The 22,551-nt window shown below is 51.2% G+C and overlaps 1 protein-coding gene across 5 annotated transcripts in view; it reads left to right on the forward strand.

The window, feature by feature from the left end:
* Nucleotides 1-22,551, forward strand: part of ACVR1 (activin A receptor type 1) — a 54,705-nt gene that overhangs the window by 30,564 nt on the left and 1,590 nt on the right. For 4 of the 5 annotated variants that reach the window (XM_071562757.1, XM_071562753.1, XM_071562755.1 and 1 more), the window contains 8 exons: nt 1,596-1,669; nt 2,447-2,713; nt 3,600-3,817; nt 9,423-9,522; nt 12,045-12,191; nt 14,158-14,433; nt 18,281-18,478; nt 21,763-21,893. In XM_071562757.1, coding sequence (XP_071418858.1) covers nt 1,618-1,669; nt 2,447-2,713; nt 3,600-3,817; nt 9,423-9,522; nt 12,045-12,191; nt 14,158-14,433; nt 18,281-18,478; nt 21,763-21,893 — 1,389 coding nt within the window. In that variant the 5' untranslated portion in view covers nt 1,596-1,617. The remainder of the gene's footprint in view (nt 1-1,595; nt 1,670-2,446; nt 2,714-3,599; nt 3,818-9,422; nt 9,523-12,044; nt 12,192-14,157; nt 14,434-18,280; nt 18,479-21,762; nt 21,894-22,551) is intronic. The other variant, XM_071562756.1, reaches the window with a different exon arrangement.

Consider the following 22,551-nt stretch of genomic DNA (forward strand, 5'->3'; position numbering starts at 1 on the left):
TTAGGGCACTGGTGGTTCCCTGGGATAGCTCTGGTCTGCTTCAAACTTCCCACATGGATTGCTCAGTGCTCATGCTCTGTATCACTTGGTTTCATCCTGTTTCAGCCTGGTTGTTGAAGGTTAAATATTGGCACGTGTCAGGGATACCTTGGGCTGTATCAAGGATAAGGAAGGAAAGGTTCCTTGGGAAGGGGTGTTTGGAAGGGAGAGTGTCACTCCAGGAGGTGACAAGGTGAGCACTGCCTGGGCCTTTCTGTGAGGGCAAAAACTCTGAATACTTGGGGTCAGAAATTTATGGTCATTTTAACTGGTGATGAAGCAATTACTGAAATGTTTCTCAAAATTTGCAAAACAATTCCATGTCAGGAAATAAATACAGAAGTAATGGCTTGGCTTTCATCACCAAGCACTTAAGCAGCCTGCTAATGATTTGAAAAGGCACAACAGAAGAGATCTGAAAGGAAAATGGCAGTATCAGATTTGTTTTCAATTTTCATGTGCTTCACTAGAGTTAAATCTGACAAATGAAGACAAATACCTGTACATAAGGGGCACGGTAATGGCTCAGAGCCTCTGACAAGGAGAGGAACTTCAGTGTGCAGGGACCACTTGCTGCTCCTTCTGACTGGAGTTTTGTGGCATGGGATTAGGCCAGGGAGTGTCTGTAGGAACTGAGCAGCACAGGACAGATGAGCCCTCCCCAGTCAGCAGCCCTGCCTGCTGGGTTAAATCCCCTGAGCACTGGCTGACATTGATTCATTTCTGTTCTTGGCCGCAGTGGTTGTTTAATTGCACAGTTTAAGGAACTGCAGCAGAGTTTCTTTTCAGAAGCCTGTTAAATAATCCTTGTTTCACTAAAAGGAGAGCTGTTATTTTCCTGTAAGGACCAAGTATTGTGGCAAAGATTAGAAATACACAGGCAAATTCACTCCTTTATTTCCTGTTTTAGAGGGAGCATGAGCCTCTGCTTTACACTGGAAACAGCCTGAGCTGTTGCACAAAGTGTAGTTACCTGTTTTCAGCAGCAGGGAAATGGAGCTGGGCCATTGGAAGGAAAACCCTTGGAGAAGCAGCTTTAACTGGGAAATTACTCTTCAGGGAGCAGCATCTCACTTAAATACATCTCACTTTTTTCTTGCCATCCAGCTTGCTGGTTAACAGAAGTAATTCTGAGTTTTCTGGCAGAGTTCTGTTTCCCCTCACAGCCCAGATTAAACAGTTTTACAGACCACCCTCTCAGTTTACAATAATTTAACTATATAATACCTGATTCAAAGAACTTATCTTCTAATATTACATTCCTGCTTGCTCCTGGGAGGGCTCACGTTTCCCTACTAGCAAGCTCATGTATCTGCAGTGTAGTTGCATGGGATGTCTCTGTCACTCTAAAAAGAAATTGCAGTAAATGTATGAATTTTATATGTGAGGGAAATTACTTGGGAAACAAGCCACAGTAAAAAGGAGATCGATCACCTCTGAGTTGTGCTGTATTGTGTAAGATATGGATGAAAGGCACTGCCAAACACTGATTTTGGGGTGGTTACATTGTCAGTGGGCAGTGGAAGTGCTCAGAGGTCCCTCCCCTCTCTCTGCAGCTCCAGGGTGGCCGATGGAGTTATGATTCTCCCTGTGCTGATGGTGATGGCGTTCCCGTCCCCGAGCTGGCAAGGTGAGTGTCCTGTGTGCCCAGAGCCATTGCTGCTGGGGGGCTGGGTTTGGGCCCCCTGGGCCTGCTCTGGACCCCCCTGCTCCACAGCCCCTGCTCCCGTGGGCTGGGGTAAGTGTGGCACAGCAGGAGCCTCGGTGAGGGCAGGGCTGGCTGGGACATGGCAATACACCACTGAGTGCTGGAAAACCACCTAAGCAAGGAAAGGGGCAGCTGGAGCATAAGGAATAGGACAGACAGGAAGGAGAGTGTCTCTGTTTCCAGCCCAGCAGCTCCTCACCAGACATACTCCAGTTCTCCAGCAAATAACTGGTCTGCACTGGTCCATGTACACACCAGGACCTGCAGTGATTCCCAGTGCTGTTCTCTGTGCAGGCTCCATGGAATGGATCCTCTGCAGAGTGTTCTGTCACAGTGTCCCTGCCATCAGCCCAGGGCAGTCCTTTCAAAGGCCAGGCACTGTTGGTTGGGTTTTTCCCCTCTGCTGAGTGTCCCTGTGCAGAAGCCCCTCCCAGGGTGTGTGTGAGAGGTGGTGTAAGATGTCACCGTGCTCTGGAAATGTGAGTGTTTGGGGTGGGCAGACAGGACTGGTGTTTCCTTTGTGGTGCTGAAATGACTGAGTTGGTATCGTTACCTACTGCTTGGTGGTTCTTCAGCACTACCTGCAAATAATATTTCTGCCCTTAAGCAGAAGGTTTTATTTAATGACTTCATTACCTACCTGTAACTGAAGCTGTTAAGAACAGGATGGTGTTTTTATCTCAACTCTCCCTTCTGCAGATGATGAACTGAAGCTCAAGATGGTGCACTACGAGTGTGTGTGTGAAGGCATGTCCTGTGGGAATGGGGATCGGTGCCAAGGCCAGCAATGCTTTGCTTCCCTGAGCATCAACGACGGGGCTAAGGTTTACCAGAAGGGCTGCTTCCAGGTCTATGAGCAAGGCAAAATGACCTGCAAAACCCCTCCGTCCCCTGACCAGGCTGTGGAGTGCTGCCAGGGACACCTGTGCAACATGAACATCACTGCACAGCTCCCCTCTTCCAAAGGTGAGAGCTTCATCAATCACGAGTGGAGGCAGAGGAAGAAAAGGGGTGTTGTTACAGTAAAATCAAAAGTGAGCAATTCAGATCTATGGAAAGCCCTGTGAGACTCAGCTCTCAGCCAGAAGCAGCAAGGAGCTCAGCTGCTGCTGGCTGGTAGGGAGGAGGGTACTCCCCAAGAATTCAGAGTGGGAATTCACAGGACTCTGCAGGTGCATGAAAACAGCCAGGATGAAATAATATAAACATGGGACTTGTGAGAGACAGGCTTTAACCAATTGCAGTATCTAGTGTGGTGGTGTGTAACTCTTTTAGCCAATAAGGTGTAGTCCTAACCCTATATAAAGTGTGTGCTTTGTGTAATAAAATGTCTTCTCTGTGAATCTCACAGATTGTGTGGAGTCCAGTTCCTCCACCGTTTATTTTTAGTTTACTTTAAAGGGGCTTGGCTTTGCTCTGCTGTGCTGAGAGTGAAATGGCTCCAGTGCTGGCTGAAGGAAGGGCTTAGTGGGCACAGCAAGGCCCTTTGTGCCCTGTTCCCCACCCTGGGGCCTGCTGGCACACGTGTGATGCCCCAGGTGGAGTGGTCTGTGTGGCCAGGGGTGATGGGGTGACCTATCCCAGTGCATGGTTGGGGTCAGGGGGCAGGTACTGCCTGTGAGAAATGGCCATGCAGGTGTGGGTTGTGCAGGCAGCTCTGCAGGGGCACATCCTCTGTGCAGGTGTGCTCACACCTCTGGCTGTGGCACAGCCTCTGTCCCACAGGTGGGTGCCAAGGTAGGGCTTCGTGTCAGTGCTGCTGGTTTTAAAGACTTCCTCTGGGAATCTGCAAATTTATTTTTTTATCTCTTTCTTTCCTTCTTTCTTTCTCCCTTCCCTGTTCTTTTCCAAGGGCAAACCTTTCAAGGAGAAGCTGCAGGGTACAGTATGGAAACACTAATCATCGTTATCCTGGCTCCTGTGCTGGTGTTGGTGGTTTTTTCTGCAGTCGCTGTGCTGATCATCCGGAGAATACAGAAGACCCACATGGAGAGGCTCAACTCCAGGGACGCCGAGTACGGCACCATCGAGGGCCTCATTGCCTCCAACGTGGGGGACAGCACGTTGGCAGTAAGTGCCCTGTGTGAGGGGGCAGCATGTTGGCAGTAAGTGCCCTGTGTGCAGGGGCAGCTCTGTGGGCAGTAAGTGCCCTGTGTGAGGGGGCAGCTCTGTGGGCAGTAAGTGCCCTGTGTGCAGGGGCAGCTCTGTGGGCAGTAAGTGCCCTGTGTGCAGGGGGCTCTGTGGGCAGTAAGTGCCCTGTGTGAGGGGGCAGCTCTGTGGGCAGTAAGTGCCCTGTGTGCAGGGGGCTCTGTGGGCAGTAAGTGCCCTGTGTGCAGGGGGCTCTGTGGGCAGTAAGTGCCCTGTGTGCAGGGGCAGCTCTGTGGGCAGTAAGTGCCCTGTGTGCAGGGGCAGCTCTGTGGGCAGTAAGTGCCCTGTGTGCAGGGGGCTCTGTGGGCAGTAAGTGCCCTGTGTGAGGGGGCAGCTCTGTGGGCAGTAAGTGCCCTGTGTGCAGGGGGCTCTGTGGGCAGTAAGTGCCCTGTGTGCAGGGGGCTCTGTGGGCAGTAAGTGCCCTGTGTGCAGGGGGGGCAGCTCTGTGGGCAGTAAGTGCCCTGTGTGCAGGGGGGGCAGCTCTGTGGGCAGTAAGTGCCCTGTGTGAGGGGGCAGCTCTGTGGGCAGTAAGTGCCCTGTGTGAGGGGGCAGCTCTGTGGGCAGTAAGTGCCCTGTGTGCAGGGGGGGCAGCTCTGTGGGCAGTAAGTGCCCTGTGTGAGGGGGCAGCTCTGTGGGCAGTAAGTGCCCTGTGTGAGGGGGGCTCTGTGGGCAGTAAGTGCCCTGTGTGAGGGGGCAGTTCTGTGGGCAGTAAGTGCCCTGTGTGAGGGGGCAGCTCTGTGGGCAGTAAGTGCCCTGTGTGAGGGGGCAGCACGTTGGCAGTAAGTGCCCTGTGTGAGGGAGGCTCTGTGGGCAGTAAGTGCCCTGTGTGAGGGGGCAGCTCTGTGGGCAGTAAGTGCCCTGTGTGAGGGGGGTTCTGTGGGCAGTAAGTGCCCTGTGTGAGGGGGCAGCTCTGTGGGCAGTAAGTGCCCTGTGTGCAGGGGGGCTCTGTGGGCAGTAAGTGCCCTGTGTGAGGGGGGCTCTGTGGGCAGTAAGTGCCCTGTGTGAGGGGGCAGTTCTGTGGGCAGTAAGTGCCCTTTGTGAGGGGGCAGCTCTGTGGGCAGTAAGTGCCCTGTGTGAGGGGGCAGCACGTTGGCAGTAAGTGCCCTGTGTGAGGGGGGCTCTGTGGGCAGTAAGTGCCCTGTGTGAGGGGGGCTCTGTGGGCAGTAAGTGCCCTGTGTGAGGGGGGCTCTGTGGGCAGTAAGTGCCCTGTGTGAGGGGGCAGCTCTGTGGGCAGTAAGTGCCCTGTGTGAGGGGGCAGCTCTGTGGGCAGTAAGTGCCCTGTGTGAGGGGGCAGCTCTGTGGGCAGTAAGTGCCCTGTGTGCAGGGGGGGCAGCTCTGTGGGCAGTAAGTGCCCTGTGTGCAGGAGGGGCAGCTCTGTGGGCAGTAAGTGCCCTGTGTGAGGGGGGCTCTGTGGGCAGTAAGTGCCCTGTGTGAGGGGGCAGCTCTGTGGGCAGTAAGTGCCCTGTGTGAGGGGGCAGCTCTGTGGGCAGTAAGTGCCCTGTGTGAGGGGGCAGCTCTGTGGGCAGTAAGTGCCCTGTGTGCAGGGGGGCTCTGTGGGCAGTAAGTGCCCTGTGTGATGGGGCAGCTCTGTGGGCAGTAAGTGCCCTGTGTGAGGGGGCAGCTCTGTGGGCAGTAAGTGCCCTGTGTGCAGGGGGGTTCTGTGGGCAGTAAGTGCCCTGTGTGAGGGGGGCTCTGTGGGCAGTAAGTGCCCTGTGTGAGGGGGGCTCTGTGGGCAGTAAGTGCCCTGTGTGATGGGGCAGCTCTGTGGGCAGTAAGTGCCCTGTGTGAGGGGGCAGCTCTGTGGGCAGTAAGTGCCCTGTGTGAGGGGGCAGCTCTGTGGGCAGTAAGTGCCCTGTGTGAGGGGGCAGCTCTGTGGGCAGTAAGTGCCCTGTGTGCAGGGGGCAGCTCTGTGGGCAGTAAGTGCCCTGTGTGCAGGGGGCAGCTCTGTGGGCAGTAAGTGCCCTGTGTGCAGGGGCAGCTCTGTGGGCAGTAAGTGCCCTGTGTGAGGGGGGCTCTGTGGGCAGTAAGTGCCCTGTGTGAGAGGGCAGCTCTGTGGGCAGTAAGTGCCCTGTGTGAGGGGGCAGCTCTGTGGGCAGTAAGTGCCCTGTGTGAGGGGGCAGCTCTGTGGGCAGTAAGTGCCCTGTGTGAGGGGGGCTCTGTGGGCAGTAAGTGCCCTGTGTGAGGGGGCAGCTCTGTGGGCAGTAAGTGCCCTGTGTGAGGGGGCAGCTCTGTGGGCAGTAAGTGCCCTGTGTGCAGGTGGGCTCTGTGGGCAGTAAGTGCCCTGTGTGAGGGGGGTTCTGTGGGCAGTAAGTGCCCTGTGTGAGGGGGCAGCTCTGTGGGCAGTAAGTGCCCTGTGTGAGGGGGCAGCTCTGTGGGCAGTAAGTGCCCTGTGTGAGGGGGGTTCTGTGGGCAGTAAGTGCCCTGTGTGAGGGGGCAGCTCTGTGGGCAGTAAGTGCCCTGTGTGAGGGGGCAGCTCTGTGGGCAGTAAGTGCCCTGTGTGAGGGGGCAGCTCTGTGGGCAGTAAGTGCCCTGTGTGAGGGGGCAGCTCTGTGGGCAGTAAGTGCCCTGTGTGCAGGGCCAGCTTTCCTCACCCCCAGACTCCCCTCTCACCTCTCCCTGTGGCCATACCACTAACAGCGCCTTCTGCTGCCAGGGGATGCCACTTGGCCTCAGTGCTGATGTGGGGATGTTCCTGTGCTCCCACAACTGTAGTTTAAATGAGTTTTAACCAAAAAGCAGGTTTGGCAAGTGCAGCTCCTTTGACCTGGAGAGTTGCTCTGAACTGTTCAGGTTCCTGGAAACAATGTCTGAACAGCACAACAGAGTGTGCCTGACTGTTGGGTGGCCTGAAGAGCTGTAGAAGGTGTTCAGCTGTGCTGCATCTTTGATATATGACAGCCTGAAGGGTTGGAAAAGATGTGATGGTAGGGGAGGAAGAAAATACAGAGAATTTTGATGCTTAAAACCTTCAGACCTGACTGCTGTGATCTTCATAGCAGGGCCCTGGGATGACTGAGAAATCAGTGACATTTTGTTGACAGAAGACCAGTGGGAATTTTAAGATATGTGCAGTGCTTATTCAAAGCTCAGTTTTTGTGATAGCTTTGAGCATGTTTTTGTTCACGTGCTCGCTGGGAAATACAGTGACCTGTGGAAAGGTTCCCTTTCTGAAGGCTGCCCGTGCCTTCCCCTTCCACCTGAGGCCAGAGCACAAGTGTCCCAGCAGTGTCTCGAGCTCTATCAGAGCGGAGCAAGGAAGGCTTCAGGCACCTGGAGGGGCTGCTTCTGAAACCTGTGCAGAGAGTTTTCTCCTCCTTGCATTGCTGAGATAAAATCTCAACACTGAGACTGGAAAACATTTTACATTTTGGTGCTGTCCCACCATAATGTGCTTTCACTGCAGGGTTGAAGAGTGGCTAATACTCGTCAAAACTTTTTTTTAAATGCCTGTGGCTCTCTTTAATTACCCCACAAGACCTAATTCTGTGTTACTGGTTTAAAACATCCAGACTTGATATATTCGGCATGAACCAGACGTGTGTGCAACTGGCCTTAAGCACCCACTTCCAGCTTTTACCAGCTCTTATCTCTTATCAGTGCAAGGCCGTTTCCAGCCATTTGCAAACCTTTGGCACTTCAAGTCGTTTAATTTTACTTGGAAACAGTGATCAGACCTGGGAAGAATAAATCAAAATTCTGTTTCAGAGAGCTGGGAGGAACTGGGAGCTGTGGGGGCTTGGCCTGGTGGAGCTGCCAGACCCTCTGAGCGTTGGTTGTGGTGCCAGCACTGCTGCTCTGCCTCCCAGTGTGGGTGATGCACAGAAAGTAATTGGTAGGTCGTGTGTCTCAGTGTTCAACTAAACAGTAAGTCTTTTCTAGATTCCAGATTTTTCTTCTCCATTGTGTTTCAAATCACCGGTTTTGTCGCACATTAGATGAGTTTACATTTAGGATTAGTCTCCACAGTGTAGCAAGTGCTTAAAGCTCTAAGCTGCTTAATGGGCATGGAAAGAGCTGTGGCCTCTTCAAATCTTGTTTTTACAGTCACTGTAGATAAGTTTGGGTTTTGTTTTTTGGTGGTTTTTTTCCCTTTCCTACAAGCAGGAATAAAAATGAGCTCAGTTTGTGCTAGAAAGCAAGATAGCAGTCTCTGAATCCTGGATTATCTTTCCTTGAGCACTCCTTTGGATGTTGTTAGAAGGAATGAGATTTCACGGATCTGGTTCAACTCCAGCAGTGCAGTTTGCTGTAAATAGTAGAAAGTTGATTATACTTAGGCTTTTTTATCCTATTTTCCTTTGTAAGGAAAAAAAAGTCCAGCAATAGTTGTTAATGGTTTGAGCTAGTACAGAACTCCTGGCCATAAAAGTAGCTGGGCATTGGCACTTTACAAGGCTAATGGGATTTTAACATTCAATTAGGATCTCACTTGTGTTTTGTTATAAGCTTACAGTTCAAAGTTTGCTTTCTATGCACCAAGAATACCAGAAGGTGATAAAATGTTTGAGAAAGATTTGTCACAGGAGATTTCCTGGAGTATCAGTGACAATCTTGTGTAGGTGATGCAGGGAAATCTCCTCTTGCCTTGTTTGAAAACTGTTTTCAATTCTAAATACCAGCACCAAGCCCTGTGGCTTCCAGGGCACCTGTGTGAGTCTGACAGGTGTGAGACAGGTCCTCTGAAATACCTGTTCTTCCCTGGGATGGGGTCTGGAGGTTCAGTGGGGTACACTGGGACATCCCCAATGGCAGTGGGTGCAGAGAGCAGCAGTTTGCCTGTGGCTCTCACTGCCAGGGCCCAGTGGGGCACGCAGGAACAGGGCAGTGAGGGTGGCTGAGCCCCCTCCTCCTGCTCTGCTGCAGCTGCAGCTCCACTCTGAGGGTGTGTGCTCCATAAATCCATGCTCAGGCTCAAAGTGGGGAGGGTGGGGTGTGGGTGAGTGGGGCCTGGGTGCCTGTGCACACCCACCTGGGGGTCCAGCCCTCCCACAAAGGCTCAGTCTGGGGTGTCACCTGCTCCAGCCCCAAGGTGTGCTTCCCCCAGCCCCTGAGTGTGCTTCCCAGGGGCCTGCAAACTGTGTGGGGATGAAGGGTAAGTACAGAAATCAAAGAAAGGTTATTTCTTTTTGAGGTGCTCAGATTAGTGCCAGACATAGGAAACTTTGGAGCAAAAAAGCTGATAATAACCTGTTTGAAAGTGGTATCAGATACAGAACTGAGAGAGCATAAGGTAAGTAAGAGAACAACAAAGTGCTGACAAAGGGTGGAATCTCATGACAGAGGGTAGCTGGTAGGCCAGGAGCAAGCTTCCAGTTCACAGGCATCTATTGTCATTTATTTATTACATGAAGTGACTTATTAAACAAATGCTGCTTGTCCCTGAGTGACCAAATGGCATCCCCAGAGCCACTGAGGTGTACCCTGAGCTTTACCCTAACCTGTCCTGTGCAGGGTGTACCTTTGTGTGTGTAAACAGGGAAAAAGAGGGTTCTCATGGCTTGTGAACTTCTGCTTTTCCTTTTAACAGGATTTGTTGGACCATTCCTGCACATCTGGAAGTGGTTCTGGACTTCCTTTCTTGGTGCAAAGAACAGTGGCTCGTCAGATCACGCTGGTGGAGTGTGTAGGTCAGTGCCAGCCTCGTTCCCTCTGGTACCAACTGCAGAGTGAAAGCTCTGTCTCCCCTCCTCATCTTTTTCATTGGTTGTTTCTGTAGCATATGCAACTTCCCAGGCCTCAGCTGACAAAGCATGCTTGGTTTTGGAAACTCAAGTGAAAAAATTCCTTCCAGATCTCTGCAGAGTAAAGGGGCAAATACCTGTGCTTTGTGATGGAGCAGTTTAAGGCTTTTTCAGTAAGGCAGTGTTAGAAAATACAAACCAGGCCTGTTTGGGTACTGTGTAAGCTCAATAAAGTTTTAAGAAAAGCAAGCTCAGTTTGAAGTTTGACACTGTCAACACCATTTGTTCATTAATGGGGTTCAACTCAAAAGCTTTAGAATTAGAAAAAGGTCACCTGGGTTTGAGATCTGGAGTTGAAACATCAAGCAAAGTGGCAAACATGGTATTTAAAATGGAAAGCTGTGATTTTGGGCCGTTGGAATGGGAGCATGAACGTGTTGTAGTGGACTTGCTTTGCAGTGTTCTCTGGAACCCTGCAGGCAGTGATGTGCTGTGGCTGCTCTTCCACCTTAGAGAGAGAAATTCCCAAGTAATTCTTCCCTGAAAGTCTTCTGTGTCTTTAGTTTTTTATAGGACTTCGGTGTTAATTTGAAGGATTCATTAAATTCTACTTCATCATATATTTATTATTAATTGAATAGTCTTAAATTTGAGTTTAGTAATTTTAGGGGGCATTTGGGTCAAAGATACCTGGAGGCAGTGACATTGAGCCAAGATGCTGTACTGGCACTGAAGAGGTGAGGAAGGCATGAGAAACATTTTAGTAGGAAGGAAGGACTGGAATGTGTTCTGTGCTGCTGCTTCAGTGGTTTGAACTCGGGACAGTTTAACGCCTTCCTGTCAGTCCTGAGAAGGTTTAACTCTCCAGGGCATCAAATCAAGCCCAACCATAACAGATGAACCTGTGAATCTGCAGGCACCAGGCCCACATTTTGCCATTGCTTCTGTGCTTTTGGCTCAGAGTGTGTATTGAGTAGGCACCAATGTTCACACTTGCCTGAGATCCAGATGCACACCCTCTGATGCTCTGTGGTTCCTCTTCACCAGGAGCTGTAGGATACAACAAACGTGGTGATTGTACCTGTGACAGAGACATTTCTGTGGGGGTGTGTAAGGGTGTGTGCCCCTGGAGCAGTGCCTGCTGCCAGGTTAGCTCAGCTGGCACATTCCCCAGCACCCCTGTGTGTTGCCCTGCAGAAGGCACTTGTGCAGGAGGTGTCCCTGGGTGGGGTGACAGCAGTGAGGCCTCAGTGTTGTGGGTGTGTTTGGTGAACCTGCTGCTCGTTCCCACGTGCCTCTGAAGGGCATGGAGTGGCAGAGCAATGAAGGGCAGGACTTGGGTGTTTGGAGTTGCCAGCTCTGGCACAGTTTGTGGCCTTGTGCCCCCAGGCTGTTGTGCTTGGGCTGTGATGGAAATGGCAACAGCCAGAACTGTTCCAGCATGCCTTGTGCAGGATGGAGGTCTGCACTTGGGTGCTTCATAATGTCCTACATTTATTCTAAGCTATTTGGTAAAAAGCTTGGCAAGCAGACAGTGTGTCCTGATCTCCACAGGTCAGGGATGGGTTTCGGGGGGATTGGGATTTCTTAATCCCTTTTGTTTGTTTGTTTTTGGTGGATTTGGGGTTTTGTTTGATTCTAAATCATCATTTTGTGGTTTATGTTGACCATTTCTGCAAGGGCTGATGATGAACTAGGTATGTAAAGGCTGTATCCCCAGCATTACATTTCCTTCCTGTCCTCCCAAGTGCAGAAGTCACAGGTTTATTTGTGTTATGCACACTGACCTGGCCATGTGCTGCCTAAGCCATTTCAGCTGCATAAGCACTTTCATTGCTGGTGGTTGAATGGTGACATCTCCCAGTTCAAACCCTCTGTACTGACTGGTGTGCCAGGAGGATCTCCCAGTTCAAACCCTCTGTACTGCACTGGTGTGCCAGGAGGATCTCCCAGTTCAAACCCTCTGTACTGACTGGTGTGCCAGGAGGATCTCCCAGTTCAAACCCTCTGTACTGACTGGTGTGCCAGGAGGATCTCCCAGTTCAAACCCTCTGTACTGACTGGTGTGCCAGGAGGATCTCCCAGTTCAAACCCTCTGTACTGACTGGTGTGCCAGGAGGATCTCCCAGTTCAAACCCTCTGTACTGACTGGTGTGCCAGGAGGATCTCCCAGTTCAAACCCTCTGTACTGACTGGTGTGCCAGGAGGATCTCCCAGTTCAAACCCTCTGTACTGACTGGTGTGCAGGGAGGAGAGATCCACACTCAGGGCTGGCAGGCAAAGCAAACAGGAAGCAAAGGGATGGTGGAGCACGATGTGACTCCAGTGGTAAGAAGTGCATGATCAGACCATGCCAGTGTAATGCTTGGGCCATGACAGTTGAGTTTCCATCCTTTCAGCTCATCCTGCCCTTCTGCCCAGTGAAGGTTGTTAACTGACAACTTCTCCTGTGGTTTTCCCCCCATCAGGAAAGGGCCGTTACGGAGAAGTTTGGAGGGGTCAGTGGCAAGGCGAGAACGTTGCTGTGAAGATCTTCTCTTCTAGGGATGAGAAATCCTGGTTCAGGGAAACTGAGTTGTACAACACTGTATTGCTGCGGCATGAGAATATTTTGGGTAAGTAGGACAGCCACGTTCTGGATCCTGGTGTGGCTGGTGTAAAGGTGAGTTACCTGGACAGGTAGCTTTGCATCACAAAGCACTGCACGTTCACCAGGTATCTCACAGGCTTTAGGCTCTTGTTTGTGATAAATAGTTCAAGGGAAATTTTCAGAGAGACTTGCCAGGAGCAGGGCTGGGTCTCAAATGGGGAATGTGTCATGGCAGCTGTGACTCACTGCCCTGCAGTATTCCAGCAGGAAGCAGATTAATCAATGAATCAGTTGTTGGCAGCACAGCTCATTGGAACAGTGGAGGTGCCACAGACTCCCATGGAGAACTGGCTCTTGCAGCTCTCACCACAGAGACCTGCACAGGGTGTCAGGGGAAGTTCCAGTGGATCTGTGTCTGTTTATAACTTCAGTTTCCCTGCAGAAATGGAGGCAGAAAAAGTGGGAAGGAGTTCATAAAGAGATTTAAGAATTTGAATACTTTTCCTTATGCCTGAGTAAAATTAAGTACAAATCCATTATTTTCTTCTGTTTTGCAGTTCTGCTCAGGGTCAGACTAAGCTCCCTTGGTGTTTAAACTTCAGCTGTAGCTGAATGATGTATCTCGTTTCCTTGTAAATATGGAAGTACAGTGAACCTTGTGCATGGCTCATACCTCCTGTGCTTGGTTCTGAGAGCTGGGAAAATGGCTTTGTTGTGCTGGGCCATGGCTGGGCTTTAAACAACCCTTTGATTCCTAATAGACGTGCCCCTCTGTCACTGCAGTGCCACCTCTACAAATAAAAGCAGCAGCCCATTTTCTGAGTGCTGACACTGCCTCACCCCCAATCTGTCTGTCTCCAATCTGTTTTTCTCTGGGCTCCCTATTCTTGCTTCCTGTCAGAGAATGTTCCCTGGCTCTGTAGCTCACCCTGCTAGACGTTTGTCTAATGTTTCCTGAAGCAATTCCTTTGTTACTGCAAAAATAATTTGATGGCCTCCTGAAATGTGAATTACTGAACTTTCCTTCCCAAGAGAGCAAGTGACTTGGCTGAAATTACATTGCACATTTCCCTTGGTCCTCTGCCTGTGTTTAGTCTTTCTTGATAACTGTCAAATTTGTTGGCTATTTTATAGACTTTTTTTAGATGCAATATTAAACAATATCACAGATTATGGAAGTGTCATGTTGTGCACAAGTTTGACTTCAGGAGAGAAAGCAGTGGGGGTTCTTTCTGACAAATGTTGTATGTGAGCTTTTAATAAACATGGTTTGTGCCTTTGACTCAGGCATAAAACTTATGCTGTTCCAGCTAAAGCCTTTGAGGTCACTGTGCTGGTACAGAACCAATGCAGAGGTGACAGGAAGGGAGATACCCCTGAATTTAGGGTTCAGTTTCAAGACACCACATTTTTGAAGGCAGTTCTTGAGGTTCATGAGTTTTGAACAGAAAATTTCCTCTGTTCTTCACAGAGGATCATTGTGTTTGGGCTGCACACCTAACCCTGTTCTCAGCAGCCTGCACTGACTGCCCATGGGCCCTAAAAATGGAAAGGGTTGCTCGTGGCTTGGTCTTTGAGGTGTTGCTGCTTTCCAGCGTGATCCTCTCAAGTGGGCACCAGCAGATGTGCTTTAACCTTGGGGTCTTTCTTTTTGACTGGGAACTTCTTCACCCCCAAGTCCTTTAAAAAGAAGCAAAAAACAGAAATAAACATTTTTTTAAAGTATGTGGTCCTAACAAGTTGTTTGGTGTGACTGACAAATACACTAACGTGTTCTTGTGAATAGACTTGAGTTTGAGTTCTGGAGTCTGTCAGCTCTGTTTTCATCACAGTGGTACCTGCAGTTGTCTGCAGTGCAGTTGTGGAAAAGTCATAATTAAACAGAATTTTACATTGCAACAGGGGCCCCAATACTGACTCTTTTCTTGGGTGAGTCTTGAAGGAGCTGTCTCACTTTTTCTTATTTCTCCTTCGTTCTCCTCTCGCTCTAGGTTTCATTGCCTCTGACATGACTTCCAGGAACTCCAGCACGCAGCTGTGGCTGATCACCCACTACCACGAGATGGGGTCCCTGTATGACTACCTGCAGCTGACCACGTTGGACACGGTGAGCTGCCTGCGCATCGTGCTGTCCATCGCCAGCGGGCTGGCACACCTGCACATCGAGATCTTCGGCACGCAGGGCAAGCCCGCCATCTCCCACCGAGACCTCAAGAGCAAGAACATCCTCGTCAAGAAGAACGGGCAGTGCTGCATCGCCGACCTGGGTGAGTGCAGTACCGCGCCGGGTGAGTGCAGTACCGCGCCGGGTGAGTGCAGCACTGCCGGGTGAGTGCAGCACTGCCGGGTGAGTGCAGCACTGCTGGGTGAGTGCAGCGCCGCGCCGGGTGAGTGCAGCGCCGCGCCGGGTGAGTGCAGCGCCGCGCCGGGTGAGTGCAGCGCCGCGCCGGGTGAGTGCAGCGCCGCGCCGGGTGAGTGCAGCGCCGCGCCGGGTGAGTGCAGCGCCGCGCCGGGTGAGTGCAGCGCCGCGCCGGGTGAGTGCAGCGCCGCGCCGGGTGAGTGCAGCGCCGCGCCGGGTGAGTGCAGCACTGCCGGGTGAGTGCAGCACTGCCGGGTGAGTGCAGCACCGCGCCGGGTGAGTGCAGCACCGCGCCGGGTGAGTGCAGCACCGCGCCGGGTGAGTGCAGCACCGCGCCGCCTACACAGCTCGCGTGGTTGGGTGGCTCCAGAGGCAGAACCCCTGGAGTAACCCTGCGGTGCCCCCTGGAGTAACCCTGCAGGACTCTCGGAGTACCCCCGGAGTAACCCTGCAGTACCCCTTGGAGTAACCCTGGAGTAACCCTGCAGTGTCCCCCCTAGAGTTACCCTGCAGTACCCTTGGAGTATCCCTGGAGTAACCCTGTGGTACCCGCTGCAGTACCCCCTGCAGCACCCCCTGGGGTAACCCTGCAGTGCCCCCGTAGTAACCCTGCAGTATCCTCGTAGTAACCCTACAGTACCCCCTGCAGTATCCGCTGGGGTAACCCTGGAGTACCCCCTGCACTGCCCTTACCGTGGCCGGCGCTCCCCGCAGTGCCCGCGGCAGCCGCCAGATGGCGCCTGCAGCCCAACTACGCATCTGGGGACATTTCCTTGGATTTCGGTTGTTAAATTCCATCCCGGGGTCCCAGAAAGACTCAGTGATTAGGGTTCGACTGACTTCTGAACTATTATGTGTTATCCCACAGGCAGTCTGAGCCATGCACTCACTGTCCCAGTGCCAGATCTCTGTCCAGCTTGAGTCCTGCCAGGTCACTCTGAGCCCAGAAGTGGTTCCCTGGAACCTGTGGGTTTGGAATTTAAGCTGGCACAGCGCTGAGGAGCAGTTGCTGCAGCATAGCTCATTCACACCTTGGAGGCATGTCTGACAATAGGTTTTTCTTCTTTTCTCTGAGGACAAGAGAGTAAATAGTGGTACAACAGTGTTAGGGAGCTATTGGTGAGACAAAAATTGTGTCAGGAGATGGGAATTTTTTTTAATAATAATTCTACTGCATAGTTTCTATCACTTGTGCCTGAAGGATTTGAGAGACATACTGGGAAAACATGAAAACCACACGCCTGAGCCTGTAGAAATTTGCAGAGAGATTTGTAAGTAACAGATAGAGCAGTAAGTAGAAAATACAGAGGTTCAGAGACTGGCTCTTAAATCAATTTGTAGCTCACACTGAGGGGGCAGCACATCCTGGCATTGATTGACATCACACTGGTAAAGTGAAATCTACTACACCATTTATGTAGAGGCTTCAGATGTTTGAGAGATTTTCCAAGACAACGCAGCAGTAAACACTTCCCAGTTAGTTTATATAGTGGTAAAAGAGGTATTTTTTTAAATGTGAACTCCTCAGGCATGTGTCTGACATATTCTTCCCATGTTTCTCCTCTGTAAGGAGAAGTCACCAAAGGATTTGTTGTTTCTACATGTATTCATGCCCTTTTTATTGTGAGGCTTTGTCTTTTTTCCCTTCTCTGGTGTCCTCAGCCCCAGGATCTGGAGCTGGGAGCTGCTCTGGCCCGTGGCAGCCCCAGGATCCAGAGCTGCAGTGACAGCACTGCCTGGCTCAGGTGTGCCCTGGCTGAGCAGAATCTGTGTGACAAAGTCCAGGGATGGGTGTCATTAAGCACCACACGTGCCTGGGGATGTGTCTGAGTTGAGCAACTCCATGGAACAGCATGTAATGCTGTGGGAAAGCAGAAATACTCCACTGTGCTGAAAGGGTTTGTGTCTTGTAAGCCCAACATGCTTCTTTTCTTTTTAAGAGCTGATATCTTAAAGCAAGAGCTTTTCTGCCAGGCACAAGTTCTGTGTGCATTGAGCCCCCGGGGGCAGCTGATGCTGAAGTGGAGCAGGATCTGCTTCCCAACTCCCAAACAGCTCAGATGTCTCCGTGATGGGGACCTGGTTACAACACTCTGGCCTCTGGCCTCATTGCACCACGTCCTTGCTGTGCAGTCTGTGGGATGCTGACTTGCCTCCCTCAGCTGTAAACCTTTGACCAGTCAGCCTATGGAATCTGTTTTGCCCAGTTTGGATGGAGTATTATGTTTTTTATCAAAGTCTTCTCCAAAGTCTTGATGTCTTTGGAGTTTGCCAGGAAATGTGGTTTCTAACCTTTGTTTGCAGTTGCAAGATTTTTTCAAAAAAATACTACAATCCATACTTACTGTATAGTGGAATTTAATGTGAATTTACACAAGTACATACATGTGTAAATGTGTGTGTCAACATCTGACAAAACCACTTGGGTCTGGGAGCAGGCTGTCTGGGGAATCATCTCAGCAGTCTGGGGGCAGGAGGTGGCACCCAAAGTGTCCATAAGGAAGGTGGGGACAGACTGTTTAGCGGGGCCTGTTGCAATGGGCCAAGGGGTGGTGGTTTGACACTAAAGGAGTGTTGATTTAGATTAGTTAGAGGGAGTGTTTTACAGTGAGGGTGGGCAGGCCCTGGCACAGGTTGGGCAGAGAAGCTGAGGCTGCTCCTGGATCCCTGGGAGTGTCCAAGGCCAGGCTGGACAGGGCTTGGAGCCACCTGGGCTGGTGGGAGGTGTCCCTGCCCATGGCAGGGGTGGGATGGGATGAACTCTGATGTCCCTTCCAACCTGAACCATTCTGTGATCTTTCCAGAGGTGCCATAAGCATTTTCTTAGCAGTTTGAAATTTCTTAAAGTGCATGTAGATTGTAGGAAAGTGTTTTTCAGATTTTTGTGATGTTGAAGTACAGACTGCTCTTTGGAAAGAAAAGTAAATGAATGGTCTGGTGCTAGCTTAATGTCTGTGGGACTGAGGTAAAAAGCTTTTTAAGGTTCACCTAAAATAAACTCCTGTTAAATGTAACTAGTGTATGTTATTCTTGCAAGATTTGTTGAGGAAATTAGGGAGAGTTTGCGCTGCCCTCTCTGTCGCTTGGCTCTGCCATGCACCCACTGCAGCTCAATTTGTGGTGCTCTCTGTTTACCAGGGCCAAATGAGTGCTCTGTGTGTTTCCAAATTTACAGTAATTTAGTCCCTCACATAATGTTCTCTGCTTAAATGTTTAGTAATTAGTAGAAACCAGGTAGAGTGGTTTTGTCTGAGTCATTTTAGATCTGCTTGAGGATGTTTATTTTTCAAGCAACTGCAAATACGATGTTTTTTTGTTTTCCAGCTTTATTTTTTTAACTTGTGTGTATCCTCCATGCAGTGTTTTTCTTCTCCCTTCCCCACAGTTCAGATGTATCCACCTACCCAAAAGGTCTATAAATAAATTTCAGTGCTGTGTAAAATTGTTTTCTCCCGAGCAGCAGCTGTTTGGCCTCTGCCTGTCCGTGCCCAGAGTGCTGGGGACATCCAGTGGCTGCAAAACACTTCACGACAGTGTTTTGCAACTGTGCAATAAAATGCTTAATGGTGATCCCTGAGGAGATAATGGGCCAGTCTGCAGCCTCAGGGCTGTGTTGGAGGCGGGTTTGGAGCTTTGGACAGTTGGCCCCTCGGCCCCTTCTCCTTCAGAACCAGCCCTGCTCACGGGGACCTTTAAGCGTGTGCTGCCACAGCCGAAAGGGGACTGAGCTGTGACTCTCTCTCTCTGTCCTTCAGGCCTTGCAGTGATGCATTCCCAAAGCACAAACCAGCTGGATGTGGGGAACAACCCCCGCGTGGGCACCAAGCGCTACATGGCCCCGGAGGTGCTGGACGAGACCATCCAGGCGGACTGCTTTGACTCCTACAAGAGGGTGGACATCTGGGCCTTTGGGCTGGTGCTCTGGGAGGTGGCCAGGCGCATGGTTAGCAACGGTGAGTGCCTGGGGCTCTCCCTGGCCCAGCAGGGCTGAGGGAATGGCAAAGCACCTGCCACCAAAACACACAGGAACGTGCAGGGCCTCCACAGCAGTTGGGTCCTGTACCAGGAGGAAGCTGTTGGTGTGTTGGGTACAGTGGCCAAATCTTGTTGTCATTTCTGTTAAGGCAGAGAAGAAAGGGTTGCCTGCTCATTCTAAACCCTGCTGAAACATAATTCATACCAAATAGTCAAAATTTTAGATCATTAGGTCTCTGCTCTTTTTCCATGTGTCATTAAGCCATAGTGAATACTTGCAGGTGGGTATTTCTCATGACAAACCTTAGGAAACAGGAGGAAGTTATGTAGGAAGTGCAGAACTGGTCAAAATTCAGGTCTGCTCTTGCTTCACCAAGTTCAGTGCATTCCCAAGGCAGGACTTGCTCCAAGTGCAGTTCTGCTTGGGAAGGGTGTCCCTGCCATCCTGTCTGAAGTGCAGGGCTGCTTCTCTCTCTTGGCAAGGGTGGCTGAATTTAGGAACCTTCCAGATGGGTGTCTGCTGGTGTGATTCCTGCTCAATTCAGAAGTCCCCTCTGACTTCTACATCTCAGGTTGTGCTCTCTGGACCTCAGTGGGCTGGAGGAGGCAGACGATGCCCTTCAGGTGTGTCTGCAGACCTGGCAGGGGTGGTTTCTTCATGGCCACATCTTCAAATATGAGAAAATTGCAGATTGTCACACAGTTTGTTTACTCTGTGTCTGATCTATTCCCACCAAGTCCAACTCTGGTGAAGGTGTGTGTGGCTAGTTAGAGGAAGGAGGAAAGGAGGTGAATGTGTGGCACTGGTGTTTCTGAGGATGTTTGTTGGTACAGGTGTGTCGTAGGCAGTTTGAAGACTTGCTGGTTGCATTGTGCAATGTTTGGTACTGGGTTGCATCACATCAGTGTGAGTGCCTGGAGAATTCCAGCTGGAACTTTGCTGTTCTCAGTGCAGTTTTATGTCCTGCACTGTATCTTGGCAGTGTGTGAGCACTTTCATGTATCAGTTGCCATAAATTGATGTGGTGGCTGGACAGGGGTTGATGAATTCCTGTGCCAGAGGTGACCCTCCTGTGGTGGGGAGGGAAGGTGTGAGTTGTAGTTGGCTTGAGAGCACGATGCCAGCAGCCCTGGGGAAGAGCAGTGCAGTGTGTTATAAATGACAGAAGTCACCCTAAAGCTGTGCAGGAAGCCCAGACTGCGGGTTGTGCTGGAGGACCAGGGTCTCCCTGAGCCAGCAGCTCCCAGGACAGCAGGCAAGGAGAGTGTCACGGGTTGGTGACACTGTGAGGGCACAGTGCTGTGGGCCAGAGGTTGAGTGGCTCGCTGGCACCTCCAGCAGCTGCTCTGGAGCTGGGGGGTCCCAGGGGCCCGGGATGCTCAGCTGTGGTAGCTCAGAACACTCCAGAGGCACTATTGGAGTAAAGGCCAGACCCGCTTCCTTCGTGTTTAGTACTGCACGTCTTATCTGTAACAGCCAGTTATGTGCCCTGTGCTTGGGAAAGACCACAGGAAAATAGTGAATTAGAGCCAGACTCTCTGTGCAGTGATAAAGTTCATCAGTAATAGCCTCATGGCCCTGGGAGCGTGTTCAGAGCTGGAGTTGGGTCGTTGGACTCGTGAGAAGCTCCAGCTTTACCTGAAGGACAGGTGTGGGCAGCAGGGGCACACAGGGAGTTGTGTTTGTGAGGTCTCACAGGGAACTATGTTCTGAGGGAGACAGGAGAAGGGTGAAGACAAGAATTCAGCCCAGTAGGTGATGTTTGGTGAATGCAATTTGGAATTGCTCAGAGGAGGGGGTGGATGGTGCTGCTGTATGCAGCAGATAATGGAATTTATCCTGCATCAAATGGCACTGGGCAAACCCTGCTGGCTGCCTGTACTGCTGGTGGGAACTTGCTTGGGTAGCCAGGTCTCCAAAGTGTCCTACTGTTTTCCAAGGCACTTGCAACTTCCTGAAGACTGTTTCTGGTTTTGACTAGTCATCGCAGACATGGATTGGCAGATTTTTACAGCATATCCGAGGGTATATCTGTGGTATTTTGATCTTCATCTCCAATAGAACAACAAACTAAACCTCAAAACTTTGCCGTTACAAAGACTGAGAACCTCTTTTCAGCTTCAGTCTATCCAGAGGAGCAGGGATGCTCCTGGGTTTGGTGTCTGACTCTGGGCCAGCCTCCAGCTCTCCGTGTGCTGTGCCCACTGTTGGCAGCACCGTTTGATGTCCCCGCTGGACCCACAGGGCCTCAGTAGCTCCGGGTTTTCCCAAGCTGCTGACCCAGATGTCTGTCTTTGAACACCAGTGTGAAGATTGGCTTCCTGAGGAAGTTGTGCTCCCTGTGGATGGTTTGTGAGGCTGATGCAGTGAGGAAGCAGAGCTGCAGTGGGCAGGGGGGCTCCAGCCTGGCAGCGTTCCGTGAGCGGCTGCAGGAGGGGCACACACAGACTCCACTGTCAGTGCTGATGCCCAGGGAATGGCAGGTTGCTGGGTTAAGGAGGAGCACACACACAGACTCCACTGTCAGTGCTGATGCCCAGGGAATGGCAGGTTGCTGGGTTAAGGAGGAGCACACACACAGACTCCACTGTCAGTGCTGATGCCCAGGGAATGGCAGGTTGCTGGGTTAAGGAGGAGCACACACACAGACTCCACTGTCAGTGCTGATGCCCAGGGAATGGCAGGTTGCTGGGTTAAGGGCCAGGCTGGACAGGGCTTGCAGTAGCTTTGCCTAGTGGAAGGTGTCCCTGCCCATGGCAGGGGTGTGGAGTGAGATGAGCTTTAAGGTTCCTCCCAACCCAAACAAGGGTATGTGAATGCCCACATCCTTATCAGACTCTTCCAGGAATCACAAAAGCACCAAAGTGTGTGGTGAGCCTGGTAAAAACCAGTGCTAACCTTGCATTTTCCATTTGCTGGTAGAAATCCCAGTTTGTGGTGGGCAGGAAGGCTCTGTGTGTTACAAAAACCAGCCCTTTGGCAAGGGATTTACTTTTCATCCTTTCAGCTCCAGCATCTGCAAAGTGTGTATAGCTCTTCCTTTGTGGACTTGTAATATGAGCCAATTAATTAACATTTTGGGTAGAAAAAGCTGTCCCTGCTGCAGTAAGTGCTGTTCTGTTGTTCAGTGTGACACTGTGGGATTGACTTCTAAAGGACTTTTGTGCCTCTTAGACAGGTCAGTCCTGTGTTCCCTCTGTCCCTGTGAAAATGCTGTTTACTGACACAGTCATTCAGTAATGCCTGTTTGTGTCTCACCAGGTATTGTGGAAGACTACAAACCACCCTTTTATGACTTGGTTCCCAACGATCCCAGTTTTGAAGACATGAGGAAGGTGGTCTGTGTGGATCAGCAGAGGCCCAACATTCCCAACAGATGGTTCTCAGACCCGGTCAGTGGGTGCTGGGGGGGATGGCTGTGCAGAAAAAGACCTTTGTTCTTTGACACAGTCAGGACAGTTACTTTCAGTTGTCACTTGCAGTGGAAATGATCTCGATGGGTCTTGCCAGCAGCATCACCTGTACAGGTGTTGGGGTGTGCTGGCCCAGCCTGGGGGAGCACTGAGCAAACTGAGGACTGCCAGGTCTGAGCCAGTCACGGACCGGCCTTTGAGGAGCAGGATTTAGCAATAACCCTCACAGCTGCTCTTCCTGGGTATTGTTCTCCCTCCAAGGGGAAATACAGGGGAGGGAAGCCAGTCCAGGACTTTCTGTGGCCTTGCAAGCACACACATTTAGAACAGAATGCTGGTTTCTCCTGCCTACAGGATAAGGGGCTGCTGTTCTTTTTGAAAGGCTGGTGCTGAAGTTTATTTTTCAGACTGGCCTCTGCAGCCTGCCCAGGTGTTTTGTCCTTACCACTGCAGCTGTGGAGGTCAGTGTGAACCTGCAGGTCTGGCCAGGGCAGAGGGCCCATCTCCAGAGTTTGGGTGTGGAGCTGTGCCCTGTGCTGCCCCAGCAGCCACTGGGAGCCTGGGCAGTTAAACTTGTGCTGGGCATGATGGAATCACAGACAGAAAATCTGTACCTTCTCAGCTGCCTTCGTGGGTC

This window comes from Pithys albifrons, chromosome 8 (genome assembly GCF_047495875.1).
Source record: "Pithys albifrons albifrons isolate INPA30051 chromosome 8, PitAlb_v1, whole genome shotgun sequence".
Taxonomy (NCBI): Eukaryota; Metazoa; Chordata; class Aves; order Passeriformes; family Thamnophilidae; genus Pithys; species Pithys albifrons.